At 44.5% G+C, this 15926-nt stretch overlaps 2 protein-coding genes across 8 annotated transcripts in view; one reads left to right on the top strand and one right to left on the bottom strand.

The window, feature by feature from the left end:
• LOC124295596 overlaps positions 1-15926 on the top strand; it is a 110645-nt gene that overhangs the window by 55024 nt on the left and 39695 nt on the right. For all 4 annotated transcript variants that reach the window (XR_006905487.1, XR_006905488.1, XM_046746073.1 and 1 more), the window contains one exon: positions 6446-6588. Coding sequence is in view for 2 of the 4 variants with exons in the window: in XM_046746073.1 (XP_046602029.1) it covers positions 6446-6588 (143 nt within the window). In the remaining 2 variants the exon portion in view is untranslated. The remainder of the gene's footprint in view (positions 1-6445; positions 6589-15926) is intronic.
• The window catches only part of LOC107220852 (protein madd-4), a 94196-nt gene that overhangs the window by 47568 nt on the left and 30702 nt on the right, over positions 1-15926 (bottom strand). The gene's annotated exons all lie outside the window — the stretch shown is intronic.

The following is a 15926-nucleotide window of genomic DNA, read 5'->3' as shown; positions in this document are numbered from 1 at the left end:
ATTAAAATCTGTTTATTGCCCGAGAGGAGACGAAGAAGCGAGATGAATAACTTTTTGCCACGGACCGTTAGATTCTCACAATACAAGTAAGCACTCCTAGACAAGCAAATCTCTCTTCTACCCCCTTTTTTTTCTTTCACCTCCGTCTCGCAGCTGAAAAATGAACTAATCATTTTTTTATATCCTCTTATACAACCTCATACATACCGTGTTACACGTTGTGATGTATTTTCGTGGCATTTTCACCAAGTTTTTATGCATCGTTTCTTTCCATATACGATATGTGGGTAGCGATAAAAGAGATCGAGATGCGAATTAACGGGAGTACAGAATAACGCGTTACACCTGCGAGTTGGTCGCGTGCGCCTTTATACCTACCTGCTGTTGGTAATCGGTGTGACAAGCGCGGGGCGAATACCGGTAAAATAGTATAACCAGTAGTAGTGGTGGTGGTGGTAATGGAAGGGTTGCGAGAAAAGCGGGGAGAAAGAGGTGAGAGGGCGTGAGCGTGCGTGATGAAGGGCAAGAGGCGGGGGATTTAATGAAAAGCGTTCTGTCCCAAGAGCAGCGCTCGCATAGCCGCGTTGTGTCCCGCAGTGGTGGTCGCTCTTCACTCGAGCGGACAAAAACTGTTTTGTAGAGAACATACCTCCCCGTCTACCTACCCGCGCTGCGCATCTGAACACAGACCAACCGCAATTTCATAGAGGCGAGCGCAGCGGACGGTTCTTGTCATCGTGTATTTATACCACCTCCCTCTTTGAACGAAAAGAAAAAAAGAACAATTAGTACTACACGTGCCTCCTACGGATGGTGAATTCCTGAGTTTAATTTCGTAGAATATACGAGCTCGAAGAATTAACTCGAAAGATTTTATACTGATGAAAAATGGGTGGGGGAGAGTAAAAAAAAAAAAAATATGGAGATGAAGATGAAGAGGGGGTGGGGGAAAAAGGGCTAAAAAGAATTAGACGGAAACGCGAGAGGTGGAAAAAAAATTGGAGCAAGTATTTGGTTGCATGTATGCATGCGGTGCCTGTGCGGCTGGCGGATGCAAATGAACACGTGGGCGGACGGTTGGCCCGCCCTATATTAATAAGTCAATTAACCATGGCGTAATATCTTTGTTAACGGAGAGAGAATACGGGTTTCGACTCTGCGGGGCGCGACGGCGGCCAGTGTTGCACGTGCTAATAATTAATATTGAACAAGGAGAGGAAACAAGCGTATTGCAGCGACGGCTCGAAGAAACATTTACGGAATAAAAGCGATAAAGTCGACAAGTGGTTCCGAGAGTTCATTAATTGAGACCGTTCAAGTCTACATCCACGTGGAAATCTTTTTGTTAATAATGAAAAGAGTGAAAAAGAAAGACGACTACGTAGAGGGAAAAGAAATTCCGTGGGATTAATTCCTGCCTATATAGGGTTCCCCTTTCCCCGAGCTGGCAGCTATTATAATGGTAGAAAACGCGGCGTACACGACGTACGCTGCAGCCAGGGTGTGTTTGCGTGTGTTTGTGTTTGTGCGCATGGATACTAATATAGTCAGCGCACGACTGAAACCTTCCAGGTTGGCGCCCCGCCCAGCGTTTCCTTGATAAAATCACTCCGGACCTCCCAGGTCAAAGGTGATGTTTTCTCAGCTAAGCACAAGTAAATCCAGGTTCCTATCGGGACCCTATCTTGCATCTATACCGAGCTAAACACCTCCGTTTTTCAAGACCCTTGAACCAGCTATGCCATGTGCTCCACGCTCCACCACCGCACGCAGCGGGATCAATTAAGGGGGGGGTGGTACAGCTTGGACGGTCTAAAATCATACTTGTTTTTACGTTTTTTTTTTTTTTTTTATTTTTGTTTCAAGAAGATCGAAACACTTGGAGCAATTTGAGTTTGATGGTTTCATTATGTACAGTCTCGAGAACAATTTAGAATTTTTTCTAAAAGTAAAAGATAAAACAATTTCATGAATTAAAAAACACTTTTTAAATGTTGTTAAAAAAATGTCTTCTTTCAAATATATAGGATTATTAACAAAAGAAAACTCGTTTTTCGACCAAGAAGTTGTTAAAAAAAATTTTGGGATTCAAATTCAAAAATCAAACCGCGAGCTCGAATCTATAAACAAGCTTTAAGGATTGCGGCAAAACTTCAAGTTGATCGGTCAAAAATTGACCGAGGAATCTCCGCCACAGTATTGAAAACGTGGTCGTTCGCTACTTGTATGCGCCATGCCGCCATTTTGTTATTAATTTCAATGCAAAAATTCTAAAACGTTCTTGAAACTGTAAATAGTAAAGCCCTTAAATTCAAATTGCTCTAATTATATTCATGTTCTCTTAAAAAAAACGTCGTAAGATAGGTATGATTTTAGCAAGTTCAGCCGAACCCCACCCACCCCCAGTTAACGCGGCGCCTGACTAATTTCGCGTCAAGTTGAATATCACTCGGCAGACGCGATCGCTCCGCGAACATTGTCCTGAACATTCTCAACGACCTTACATCGGACGATAGCAAAGCGTTTGCGGACTTACGCGTAGGTCCGGACCACCCTGCATACCGGTCTGTAATACAAGGGCTGGATGCATACATATATGCATAAGGGTTAGTCGAGGGACGACTAGCTTATCCCGTGACGACAAATTCAACTTCACCCTTGACGGGGCGAGGAGAGGATGGGGATCAGCTCGGGCTTGCCTCCGTGGAGTTTATAATCCTCGCGGTACCATTCGGGTCTGTTCAGCGTCGCATAGAGGATCTGGTTAACCTCTCGGACTTCTACGAGAATTCGATTTCCACCTCTATATTATATAGATATATAATCAGACACTGCCTAATTGCCGTACGATGACAAAGAGAGTTTTATCCAGAAACCCGTGAATTTCAATTATCCGTCACACGTACTTACCGTTTTATCTTCACGTTTGTACGATATACGAGGAAGAACGACAGAAAGGATAAAAATATTTAAACCGTTGCATTATGCAGTTCCGGTGGTGAAAGAGAATTGAATGTGTAGAGAAATGGAAAAAAAAAAATTAAAAAAATACATACACGCACCGGTGTGACCCGATAAAATCTCCTTCCCGGCGACCTGTTATCTGGAAAGTTGATCGTTAAATACCGGCTCCCTATGGGTGGTGTAACCTTTTTCAAAACGTCATTTCCGGTGGTTGAAATCTTTTCTTTATCCCATTGTTGGCACGGTATCAGCCGCGGTATCTGCCGATCTCGAGTATAGATTAGGGCGATCGGGGGGAGGAAAAGTCTCCGGATTTCTGGATCTGGATAGTTACCTTACGTGCACGCGTTGTAACGAAAATACGTTTTCTCCACGGATTTAATTGTCAAAGGATTGGCAAGCGGTTGGAAATATCTGTGGATGAAGAGAATGGAACGCGGAGCGGGTCGGGTTGATTGTAAATTGAATTTCCGGTACCCGGAGATTTATTGTTAATTTATAACACGGAATCAGGCTCCCTTTTAATACCATAGACTGACGGCACTCGAGGTATATAATAATAGGCTAACACGCCACGTCGAATCTAGCCGGGCAAACCCCTAATTTGGCCATCATAAATTTGGTTTTCAAAAATGGCCTTTCCAGTTTCCACACGGTGGTCCGTGGCGCGCGGGCTGGATATACACTCGGTCCATAAATATCCGTATCCATGTCCTCCCGAAGGACGACGGTGACTCGGACCCGCGAGAGATTTTACCGCCGCAATTAGGACCTCCGACCATCCGCCTGGTTCATACGACCAAACTGTCATTTGGTATTACTACCTACATCGAGATACGAGGATAGGAATAAACGGGCGGTATTTTCGCCTGCAATACTCGTCGGAAGCGAATAAGAGCGTCGACGAAAGATGGATAATTCTAGCCGAATGCACGAATCACGAACGGGTTGCGGTGGGTTTGATAAAGTTTGAGAAAATCTAGGAGTTTGAGCGGTTTCGACTTGAAGGAGCTCATCCGGGATAATCGGGCTAAATCCAAGAGCGGTTTATTGGGCACCGGAGATCAGATAAGCGGAGGCGATGAGCATCATATTGCTTTCAAATTGGTTTCCGATTCAAACGCCAGATAAGACGAACCTGCTCTTGGCGTCCCCCGACCGACGTAGGTTATTAGAACTTCTTTGATTGCCTGGCAATGAATCGGTCGAACACCGGATGGATCGAGCGATCCGGGGGATCCGAAGTGAATCGGCCCGTCGTCGGCAAGTACGTTTAACCCGCTGCCGAGCAATAAGGAGGGGAAGGGAAGAGAGAGAAGGGAGACGAGAAGACGGTGAAACAGAACCGACGGTCGGCTTATATTACAATCGTAATAGAATTTTACCACTCGTTCAGACCCCGCAGGCTCCAACTGCAAGTGCGTGGTTAATCGGTATTGGTATACGTATATCTGCCTAGGTAAGCACCTACCTGCCTACCTACTTGCCCGGACACGCGATACCGATTAATTTTTCCATTCAAAGAACTCCGGTGTCGGTATCTTACGAAGACACTCCCAGAGAAACTTTTACCTAATCAATTATTAAACGATAAATAATGGAAACCGAAACGTGACGCGTAGAATAAACAAACATTTTCTTTCTCCTTTTCTTTCCCCCTGACGTTACTAATCGCTGCGGTACATCGCAGCCGGACACGGGTCGTATAAAATCAACTATGTGGTTACACGTCAATCGTAATTATCGGCGTACATGCCAGTCGATAAAACACGTCCTTCGATCCAACCTGCATGTAAGTTGAATTTATCTACAGAATGATATTTCGTCAACGTAAATCGTTACTTATCAAATGGTCGTTGAAAGAAAACAATTCGTTAGGATCGAATGAATAATCGATGTTGACATCGTCAGTCGCGCCGGAAGTGAGCTGTAAGGATGAGGTGACGAGTTGTGCCAAATGCGTGAGTTGGAGCTTATAACTCCTGTCATTACGGATTAGCTAAGTATCGTGACATAGGTATTGACCATCGTCGAAGAAGCAAATATTTTCTTGACAGGCAATTGGTATACAGTCATGCCGATTTAATTAAACAAACGAGGTATAATTTGATTTAACGTGAAAATATCCCGAGCGAGGGAACCTCGTTGCGAGATGCGTATCTTAATCTCGCGAGAAGCTTAATCGAGGTGGGTACCTATTCCAGCCCGCCTCAAATAAAAAGCCGCGGTTGTTATTCCGGGGCTGGCGAATAAGCACCTTCTTTTTCTCCTTGGGGGGAGGTTCGGGATACGTATAAACATCACCCGGAGAAGTATTTTCAAAAAACAGAAGAAACTAGTGTTCCCGGGGGAATTTTCCTCTTAACGGGACCCGGCTCTGTCCCGTTCCTGCGCACCTACAACGCTGCGGCTTGCCCTTCGAGGCCTACGATATACGTAATAATATGCATTTTCGAAAGTGAAAAAGCGGAAGGGTGCAGTGAAGTGTATAAGAGAAGCGGTCTAAAAAATAAAACGAATAACCACCTAATCTAATTAGTGGAACACGGTTTCAATTACCGACTGCGCCTTGTGCCCTCTGGCTTAAGATGTTATCCCGCGTGGACGGAGAGCGGCGATGGTATACGTGGGGGCATGTCTGCATGTAAGCGTTAAGCCCCTTATATACCAAATAACGCACGCCTCGCCTTTTTGACTTGAGCCTCGGAGCCATCTCGTGTCTCTCCATCATCTTGCTCGGCTTATATTCCCCATACTTGTTATCGTGATATCCTTAGACATGGAACAGCCTTCGAAATTCATCAGCAAAGGACCCCGCGGAATCCTTATGGAAATTGGCTCCCGGTCGAATTGGCTGGGTTTCCAGTATGTTACGGTACGTATCCTCTCGATCAAAAGTTCTCGTGGACAGGAGTCCCGAAAATCACTAGTTTCCGAGATACAGGCTTCGGAAGAATGGTGTCCAGATTATTTGACATCTATGGATTTCGTCATTTTCATAACCGCAACAGCGAAACCTAATATAATCTTCTTTTATTAGCATTTCATTCCGCGTAATGATTTCGCATCAGTGATAAAAGCCGAGAGAAAAGACGAGAAAAAATAACAAATGAAACAATTAACGAAGTAACTCGATCTTACGTGTGGCTTACTTTTCCGCTTAGGAACAACACCACTTTGCGATTGAGTAAACAAGGAGTTTCGTTCCCAAAACTCTTGAAAAAAGCCACCCTCATTAGATGCAATACCGCTACCCGGGAACCTCGTTAACGCTTTTAATTAAGCCAATTCTCCGTTTCGTCAAGTCCCCTTATCACTCTCTGATTCCTAGTAAATAAGTGATTCCAATTTGCCATCCTTCTTACTATCGCCTTTTTCCATTATTATTCTTACCTCCGTAATACTCGGTCGTCGCGTTGTTTACTTTTCACAGTTGTACTCTAGAAAAGCCTAGACGTACCTAATCATCGAAAATCTTTAGTTGCAGCCCTGACCTATAAGGAGCCGACTGCGCTAGTCCTCGGAAAAAAGGAGCGTAACCATCGAGCTAAAGTTTCCCGTCTTTCCCCAGGAGGAGTTTCGATGGAAGCAGGATATAGTGTTTTCACCCCGGAGCCAGCCAAGGTTTGTTCGATTCATACACAGAGTTTCGCCGACTGTTGGCGGTTGCGAACTTGCATGCAATTCCCCTGCGCCATGCCGGCGTTCCTCCTCACCCTCTCCTCGACAGGTGCACTCACCCTGCAGCAACGCAATTATCGCGAATTCAATTCCAAGATGGAAGAGTCTGCCTTCCTGTTTACCAGCAATAACTTTACTTTCCGCTCCAACGCCGAGTCAAGCCGGTTAACGAGGTCGTAGGATAATGGGCGTCTTGCCCCCCCCCTCGACGGTGCTCTCGGTGTCCTGCGGTCACACACCGCGTCAAGGTCATCGCGGTCGCGTTGCTGCGGTACCACCGATTACTGCGATCTCGCCTTCACTCGAGATCACTTCGCTCTCTGTTTTTTATTCTCATTTTTCTTCAGTGTTTTTTCCCCTCTTCTTCTCTCCGTCTCCCCCTTCGAGACGACGTCTCGACGTGCACCTACCTGCACATCTTGCGTATGGGTAAGTGAAATTGATGACGAGACTGCAGGGCACGTTGCCGCAGACGATGTATAAGCCGTCGAACCCGCAGGTAATGCCACAATTTTTATCAAAATTGAACCGGATAGGATATTCCCCCCAGCCCCCAATTTGTTAACCTCAAATTCCGATCACATCGCTGCTATACCAAATTGATATTATACACTGATCGGATATCTCGAGAGGAATACGAACCCCGGCCTCGATTCCCGACCACGTCAATCGACCACAATCAGGTAATTCGACAATCAGGGCTGAATCTCTCCGGTTCGGTTTACTTCGTTCCCCTATCCTGCAGATATGACAAATTCACTTACAACTCGTCTCTTGTACCTTCCCAGCCTTCGTCTCCTGACACGGCGATCACGACAATCGTTTCGTCGATCTGCCACGCTTATTACGCGGTGTATGCATGCGCGAATGGATGAATAGGAAAAATGTGTTATGGGAAAGAATTAAAAACTTGATAAAAAAGTATCGGTGCAGGTAAAGACAGGCGGTGGATATTCGCCCGTGCAGCGGACGAGGCTGGTACACAAACCGCGCTTTTCTCCACCCGGGAATCGCTCCACTTCCCATATTTCTATCGATTTCGTGTAAATCCGGCTGCGTCACAATCCTCACGGAGGGCCGTCGGCATAAAAGGACGAATGACACGTAGGTATACCTTTATTCACCGAAAGCTTTCTCCGTATCGAGGCGCAGCCAGACACAAGATATCCGACGGTTGATGGCTCTGGGATCGACTCGCGATGCCCGACCGTACGCCGACTCTTACTACTTGCGTTATCCTCTTCTTCACCGATCGCCAACGCCAGCGCGCGTCTCTCGGCTCGTTTTCTGGTCCTGAAAACGAAATCGGGATACACCGGTACAACGATTGGACGTAGAATGAACTTCGGAAGATCCTTGCTAATTTATTAGAAGCTCACAACGCGCGATCGGTCTCGGCTGTTCAGTCGCGAGCTTTCATCCTTCCGACGAACGCTGCTGTTGGCAGCGCTGCAGCGTGGCGAAGAAAACGTCAGGGAAATCTTACGAGATGAGAGAAACCAACGGGACTTCAAACAGACTGTTTTCTCGTCGCTCCCTTTGCTCCCTTTCCTCCGTCGTCTCCCTCTTTCTCCTCGGTCTCGCTACCTTTCAAACAATTCCTTGCTCTGACTGAGAAAAGAGGTCCCTTCCTTACTCCTGTGCGGTGTATTGAGTTTCCCACATATTTTCGCTGTACGCCTTTCATATCTCAGCCGCGACGAGACGCTCTGTACACAATATGGCTTGGGATATAAAAAATTGGCAAATCGAATATTTCCGCCTCGGCTAGGTGCACCTGCCTAGTATTTTCATGGTTCAATTTTCAGCAGTCGATGGAGCGCGTGTTTCTTTCTACCTCTTCTATTTTCGTTGTTTCTGTACTAGGCTGTGCTCCGAACTCATATAGGATTTCATAAAATGTCGATAACGCTTGAAATGTATTTTTCGGCCAAAGACAAAAAAATGGCGTTGTCGAGTCGGTTGTAACGTTATTCCTACCTCAAGGGGGCCCATTTTTCCCCCATATACATATATATCAGGGTGTTTATTAATATAAAATAAAATAATTTAAAACTAATAATCGAAAGATGAGCATTCTACGTTACGCGAAAGATCGCATTCGGTTGATTTTTCACTTATTTACATTTTCTTAAATGTAGAAAAGAATCGTGAATATAATTTTTCTTTCTTTTTTGCTTACATCAATCGGTACATCAATTTAGGTCACGAAGAAGAGCCACGCTTGTAATATTAAGTCTCCATTTGATGCTTGAGAAGTGTATCTCACGACTTTTTCACTATCAATTCAAATCTCTTAAAATATTTACAATTTAATGCAAACTTTTAATTCATATATATATATGTATATATATATATATATAATATATATAATGTATATATATATCCCGGTTGATAAGTATATCGTTGTGTTACGGATCGTGGTCTTTGGTTTGAATATAAACGTCAGGAAAAAAATAATAATTGAAGTGCTACGACGTGTTTCTTCACAAATTCAAAAAAGTGTGAAAAAAAAGTGAAACAGTCAAATGAGCGCGATCTTCCACGTAACGTGGAACGCTCGTCCTTTCCCCGAATCTTTCCTTTAACCTAAACAAACTCTTTAGGAGGTGCCACGGTGGAAAATTGTAAATTATCTTCTTCTGATATAATATATATACAAATATTCAAGTCGTTTGATCAGACCGTCTGTCAAACGGTGGTTTGTACAGACGCTCATCACCGGCGCTCGATCTCTGCTCGTGACTCACGGTTCTATCCCTTCACTCGCAATTCGAATGTTAAACCCGTATCGCTGGTAAACGACAATCAGGTCGCGTTGACAGTGATTGGCACTTCGAGTCCGTCGTCGCCGCCTCCTCCACCTCCCTCTCTTCTTCTCCCTCAATAATTTCAATCGTCAATGCAATATGCAGATTAGATTTTTCCATTTCTCTGGAATCTAGAATTATTATTGATACTTCATATTATTATTAACAACTTTTCACGCTGCAGGTACGAGGGACAGTCTTTTACTTATTTTGACAGGGGGACCCCGCGTTTAATTATTTTCATACCTCGCCCGCTCCACTCTCTCTCTCTCTCTCCCCCTTTCTCTCTCGTAAGCCACGATACCCCGACATGTGCCCCCGGTGAAATAAGGTCATGCTACCACGCCGTCGAGGCATGCGGGTGACACGTAAAACCGCGTAGGGGGGGAGAAATCCAAGGACTACCTCTCGTATTACAAGTTGTCAACCATTCAGCTACCGAATGGTCTATTCTTGTCCTTTGTCACCGAATTTGACGACTCGGCTCTAATTTCGTCACTTTCAATACTCGCCACCTCTCCGAACTCCCAACATTTTTTACTCCCAGTCCATACCCCGCTATCCTCGCCTCTTTACGCTTCGTAAATTTCGTTTGTTCCTTCTTTTTTGTTTTCACGAAAACATTTAGTATAAACCTGACGTGTTCACGTGCCCGCAGAATCGTTCAGCTTAAAACCCTTTTCAACAACCAACGATTCGTACACACATGTTTTCGTACAATACGTACATACCTCATATCGTGTTTCGCGAGGCGAATAATTCCGCAGCATCATAATTTCACGGCACAACCCCGCGGTTCCCACTATCGCCTGGTTTATACTCACTTATTTATTCACTGTTATTATTCCTATCATTATTATTCACCTATCTATATTTATTCGACTGTTATTTTTGCATTCGATATGTACATAGTACCCAAATTACCGATGTAGCTACGTCATACTTTACATACGTACATGTAAACGTAAAATGAAGCTGTTCGTCTTGATTTACGACCGATGTATATTCACGTGGATAGCAATGCGCCCTGCTTTACGTGTACTCGAGGCTGGAAAACTCTTGATGCATACGAACAAACCGTATTATATAAAACGCGTGGCAGCGATGAGTTTGCCAAAATTTTGTCATTATTACGTTCTTGTTTCTTTATTTTTTTCCCCTTAGTATTATATAACGATCTCTTCTTCGCCAATTGATGTTATAAATAATAATTACGCGACAGAGTGATGGGTAATATTCTTCAATTTATTATTATTCAGTCTCCTTCTATTAAGGATACAATGCGGCGTTTAAAATTCACTATCAATTATCGAAAGCGCAGCTTACATGTTAATATTATCCGACGGATATTTCATGCGAACCAAATATAACGTGCCCACCTCGATTTTGAAAGTCCACTTAAATTATTTTGATATTCGCGAATATTTGAGTGCACATTATAACCGAAAATATTATTGGGAGGGGGAGGGTTTAAAATTTCACAATTTCATTTTCAAGAATTACCCAATACCAATTTCGCCGATTATACCGTGAGTATAATATAAAATGTGACCAAGGGTCGATCGCAGAATTCTAAAACGACACCTCGAATCACTTAGCGAAATAAATTTAGCCAGGGGTTAAATTTTGTGATTTGAATTCGAGAGGATGACGATGATGTAATATTAATATATTTTGAGCCTAATTGTATTCAACGACGCGGCGGATCGCTCGACGCCCGGAACTGAGAAAACTCCATCCTCGTTATTCCCGAAAATCTTTGCGAGCCGGAATCGTTATCCCGGCACAGTTACTGTTGTTGTTATTGCCGTCGTTGTTATTATTATCGTTGCCGAGTTATTCTCCATTTCAACCCATCTTTACGTGGATGTATGCATAAATTACACTCTCTCGTGCGGCGCGCTTGGCGCACAGCGCCGTCCGTCCTGTCTTTCTCGGAGTTCTCCGTATAACGTACGGCTCACGCAACAGTCATCCTTATCCGTTGGGTATAGCCAAACGAAATGACAAACAGTAGCTCACCCAATGGACCACTAGACCCTGATGGAGATAGATAAAGCCAGATCGTTATCCGGCTAATCACGGAGTGGGTACTTGACCTCATCCGAAACTCGGCTTTCTCCCTTTCACAATTCCCGCCACCGTGCGCTCTTGATTTTTTTCAATTTTATTATTCACCTCATGCCTGATCCTTCATTGTACCCTGCTGCACAACCTCAAATATACACACGCGTACCTGTATGTATGGGTAATATAGGTATACGTATATTTTAAGGAGAACGCGAGAAGGACTTTACTTCTCAACTTATTAGCCGCTGCATATTAAGCAGCGTTACGAGTATAATGCGTCAGCCTTGACGAGAGTGGGGAAAAAAGGACATTGTGAAGGAGAAAAAAAGCGAAGGAGGAAGGAAAATTGCTAGTTTCCGGTGGAGGGGCGGAGCTGGGCTGGGAATAGCGCCAAGTTTACGGGCTGCAGGAGTTTGAGACGACAATTTCTCTAAACCCTGCGCTGATGCGTCACGCTTGTTTGTAGAAATGACGAAAACGCGCTATAAAAGAAGAGGACGTGCCGAGGCAGGTACCCCATGAGTTGACGCAGGACCGGGAAAGAAAAGAAAGCCGGGTGCTTTGTGTCTGAAAAGTTTTAGATTCGCGCAAAGACTTTTGGAAATGAGGACGTTTGAATGCCACCCTGAAACGGGTTATCTTGTTATCTTTAGGAGGCTGTTTCACAACCCAAGGGGCTCACGGGGTAAGAGGGTTGAGATGGAGCCGAGCCCGAGTCGGAGGCGGAGGCGGAGGAACTCGGGAGAGCGAGAGAGGAGGAAAGTATATTAGTTCCGAGCCCTCGTCCTCCGACCTTCACTCTCTCTCTCCCTCCACCACGGACTTCGCTATCCCCTTGTTTTATCCCGGTGTAGGTAGATCCTTTCAATAGCCTACTCGAGAACCTCGAATGCTAGTCAACCGAAATTCGCTCCAAATATATCCACCACCCCGCAGCAATCGGTTTTGTAGGGTCTGGTAGGTTTGTACCTACGTGCCCGCCTGCGCCTGTCTTTCTCAACGTCGTTTGCGATCCATCTGTACCTGAATTACGATGAACAAGTGGAAGAAGATACCGGGGAGCTTTCATCTCTTTTTCACCCCGATGCAAAATTTGAATTTTCTTTTCTACGATCACAGGGAAAAGTAGATACTGCGAAATTCATTTCTTTACTTCTTTTTTTCCAAACCCTTCTCTTCGTTGTCGAATTGCGGAAGTTCTTTGCCTGTGCCTCCCTGCAGGGACGTTAGAAATTTTTATTCACACTTTTTGTCACCCGGCTGGCTGTTGAGATGCCCCCGAACAAAACATTCCCCTATAGAAGTGGGAAAGAAATGTTCCACAGCCTATTTTATACGACTCTAACGCATCGTAGGTAAATCAAAGCGTAGTTGCCTATACTTTCGCAAATTCAAATTTCGGTACAATGTTTACCTTGAGACGGGGTTAAGGATGTATTTATTGGTTATACATTCCACGGAAAAGTGAGTTTCGTGGACAATATTAAATACTTTACGATGAGGTAAAAATCGGAAAGAATCAACCATAATAAAGACGATGAAAAGATAAAATTTTAATAATATTAATGCTCGAAAGTTGTCAATAAATTGTTTAAACAAAACATTGTTTAACAAATTTTTTGGGCATGTATTTTTTCTCATTCAAAATGAATTCGTTGATTCTTCTGAATACACATGAATTAAAATTGCAGTTACAAAGTTTCCGGGGCATTGAACGAATAGTTTCATAAATACAGTCTAAAAAATTTTGGAAAACGGAAATTTCAAAATATTGAGAAAATGCTTTGAAAATTGATTTGTATTCCGAAAAATCAACGAATTCGCTTCACATGACGAAAAAAAAAAAAAATTCCATAAAAATGTATCAAACCATGAATTGTTCAAACAATCTATCGCCAACTTTTGAGCATTATTACTATTCAAATTTAATTTTCTTAATATTTTTATCATGCTTGATGTTTTTCAGATTTTCATATTATCGCAAAGCATTCAATATTGTCGATGACATCTTTAAAACGTGATGCCACACTTTTCGAAATCCCCAGTTTCCTCTCCAACTTCGGGACACGAAAATTTTGGATAAAAACGTGTGAAATACCTCGGATAACTTCTCCTGCTCGATTCTTCGACCGTTCGTTTCTTCGGTAAACGCTTCGAAATCCCCGCAGCTGGACCCGATCATGCGGACACGAGAAGCGACAGAAGCCGTAAAATATCTCGGCCGGATTCCCGGCGTTTAGAAACCGTGAGATCGGTCTAGGCCAGCCTCCTGGCCTCTCCTCTCCTCTTCTCTCCTCTCCTCGGGATTTATTAAGGATTCCCTTGATTGTAATAGACCGTGTGTGAGACGGCGTGTGTGCAGGCATTCGTTACAGACGCATCAGCGATCCGCGTATATTTTATCGCATCGCGGCGGCGACGCTCGGAGCTTTTCGCTCTTGGCTGGCTTCGCCTCGACTAGGCCTAATCTGTGCGTCGTCGCGTGTCTGCCTCGAAGTCTCTGCAGTGCCGGCACTGCAGGCTACGCGGCCAGTCGGTGGTACATATATACCTATCGAGTTGAATTATTCCGCGGGTCGAGTAGACAATTTTCGGATCTTTTTCACCGCTTCGCTACCGTGAATCCTTTGAACCTGCGCCACCGCGACCCGGCTGCCGTTTTCATCAACTTCCTCCTGGCCACCCTCGAGAAGACCACCTCAAAGTTCCGCGCAGACCGCAAAAACACCGCGGCTCCTCCTCCTCCTCCTCCTCCTCCTCCTCCCATTCCTCTTCCTCTTCGTCCACCGCGGGAGCGTTTAACTTGTAATATCTATCGACCGGTTATTAGGCGTTCCGGCCCTTCCTCTCGAGCCTCGCGTTTAATTATCTAATCTCTCCCGAGCGCCGTTAAAATGTCACGATACTCCGTGTATAGGCTTTATCACCTCTGAACCCGAGATTATAGACCTGCGAACGAAGCGAGTAATTTCATCGCCCTAGGGAGTTTAAAGATTTGTCATCGATACGTTATTTTTCGTCAAATTTTCACGTTTTTAACCGTCTCCTTTCGCAGCTCCAAGGCGATACGACTTCAAAGGACGCGTATTCACGGGCTTATTCGCTAATTGTAAACTTTGAAGGGAAAATATATAGATGGATAAATGATTTCGAAAAGGAAAAGAGTGAGAAAGAGAGAGAGAGAGAGAGAGAGAGAGAGAGAGAGAGAGAGAAGGATAGTGTGTATAGCTACACGAGGGCCCGAACTTTGCCACGTTGAATAAAGATTCTCCGACGGTGCTCCTCTTAGCGAAAACAATTGAGCCAGTCACGCGAATCACGGGCAAATATAGACGCGATTTTATACCACATAGACGTGACCTGAGCCAAATGCCTTCCGCTCCTTCGGTATATCCGGATATTATTATACGTAAAAGTATGCAGGTATAGGTGGGATACAGGTGAACTAGCCTAGTTTCTTCAATTCCTAAAATAACAGACCCGACGATTGCATACGTATGTATACGTATATTCCCTATACGGAATCGATTTCGACTATAGCTCAGTCTAATAGAAGAATTTATGGTGATTCGAATTGAAGAAACGGGCAACAGCCTGGACCAATCAGCGAGAACAGAACCGGAAGTCGAGGAAAGGGAAAAGGGAAAAGGGAAAAGAAAAGATGAGAATTACAGAACAAGGAACTCGGCGCATGCCCTAAGCGATTCCGTGTAATTCGTTAAGCGACAAGTAAGTAGGTAGATACCTACATACTGTAGAAAAGAATAAGTCCGAGCAGGTATACGTCAGACGGTTGAACGGAAAGGAAACGGAACGGCGAGGGTGTTTGATAATTTTGTTTGAAACTGGCATAAATTTTACCGCCTCCTCTCGCGTCGCGCCTCTTCAGTCTACGATGTAAACGCACACCGTCGTCTTGGCAGGGGTAGGGAGGGGGAGGGGTAGGAGGAGGGATGCCGGTTTTCAGTTGATAAGAACTTTTCAAATTACTCAAATTTAACGCTAATATAAATGCCAAGACTTTATGTATCCGGCCAGTGTTGGACGTAACGTCGCAGCCGTATGTCCGTTCGGTGGTTAATTTCGGAAATTGTCAAGGTCCGTTTACGCTTACCTAGACGTAGGTACACCCACCCACGTACCTACACCCAGGTCTGCGTGGTTGACGGACGGTTGTCGCCTCTCCCTTCGGGCGGATCGACTGCGGTGTAATCGTGACGTCACAAAATAGGTACGCCTCGCGGAGCAGGCGGAGAAGTTATCCAGTTTGCGAAACGTGATGTCGTATAGAGGCAGAGAGAAAGTGAGGGAGAGTGGAGTAATAATAAATTTCAGTTTGTTCCAATAACGCGTTTCACGCACAGTGTCCTACCGCGTACCGTACTACAGACAACTGCGTGT

The sequence above is a fragment of the Neodiprion lecontei genome, chromosome 7, assembly GCF_021901455.1.
Source record: "Neodiprion lecontei isolate iyNeoLeco1 chromosome 7, iyNeoLeco1.1, whole genome shotgun sequence".
Taxonomy (NCBI): domain Eukaryota; kingdom Metazoa; phylum Arthropoda; class Insecta; order Hymenoptera; family Diprionidae; genus Neodiprion; species Neodiprion lecontei.
The sequence above is the reverse complement of the archived record's forward strand: the minus strand, read 5'-3'. Positions and strand labels throughout refer to the sequence as shown.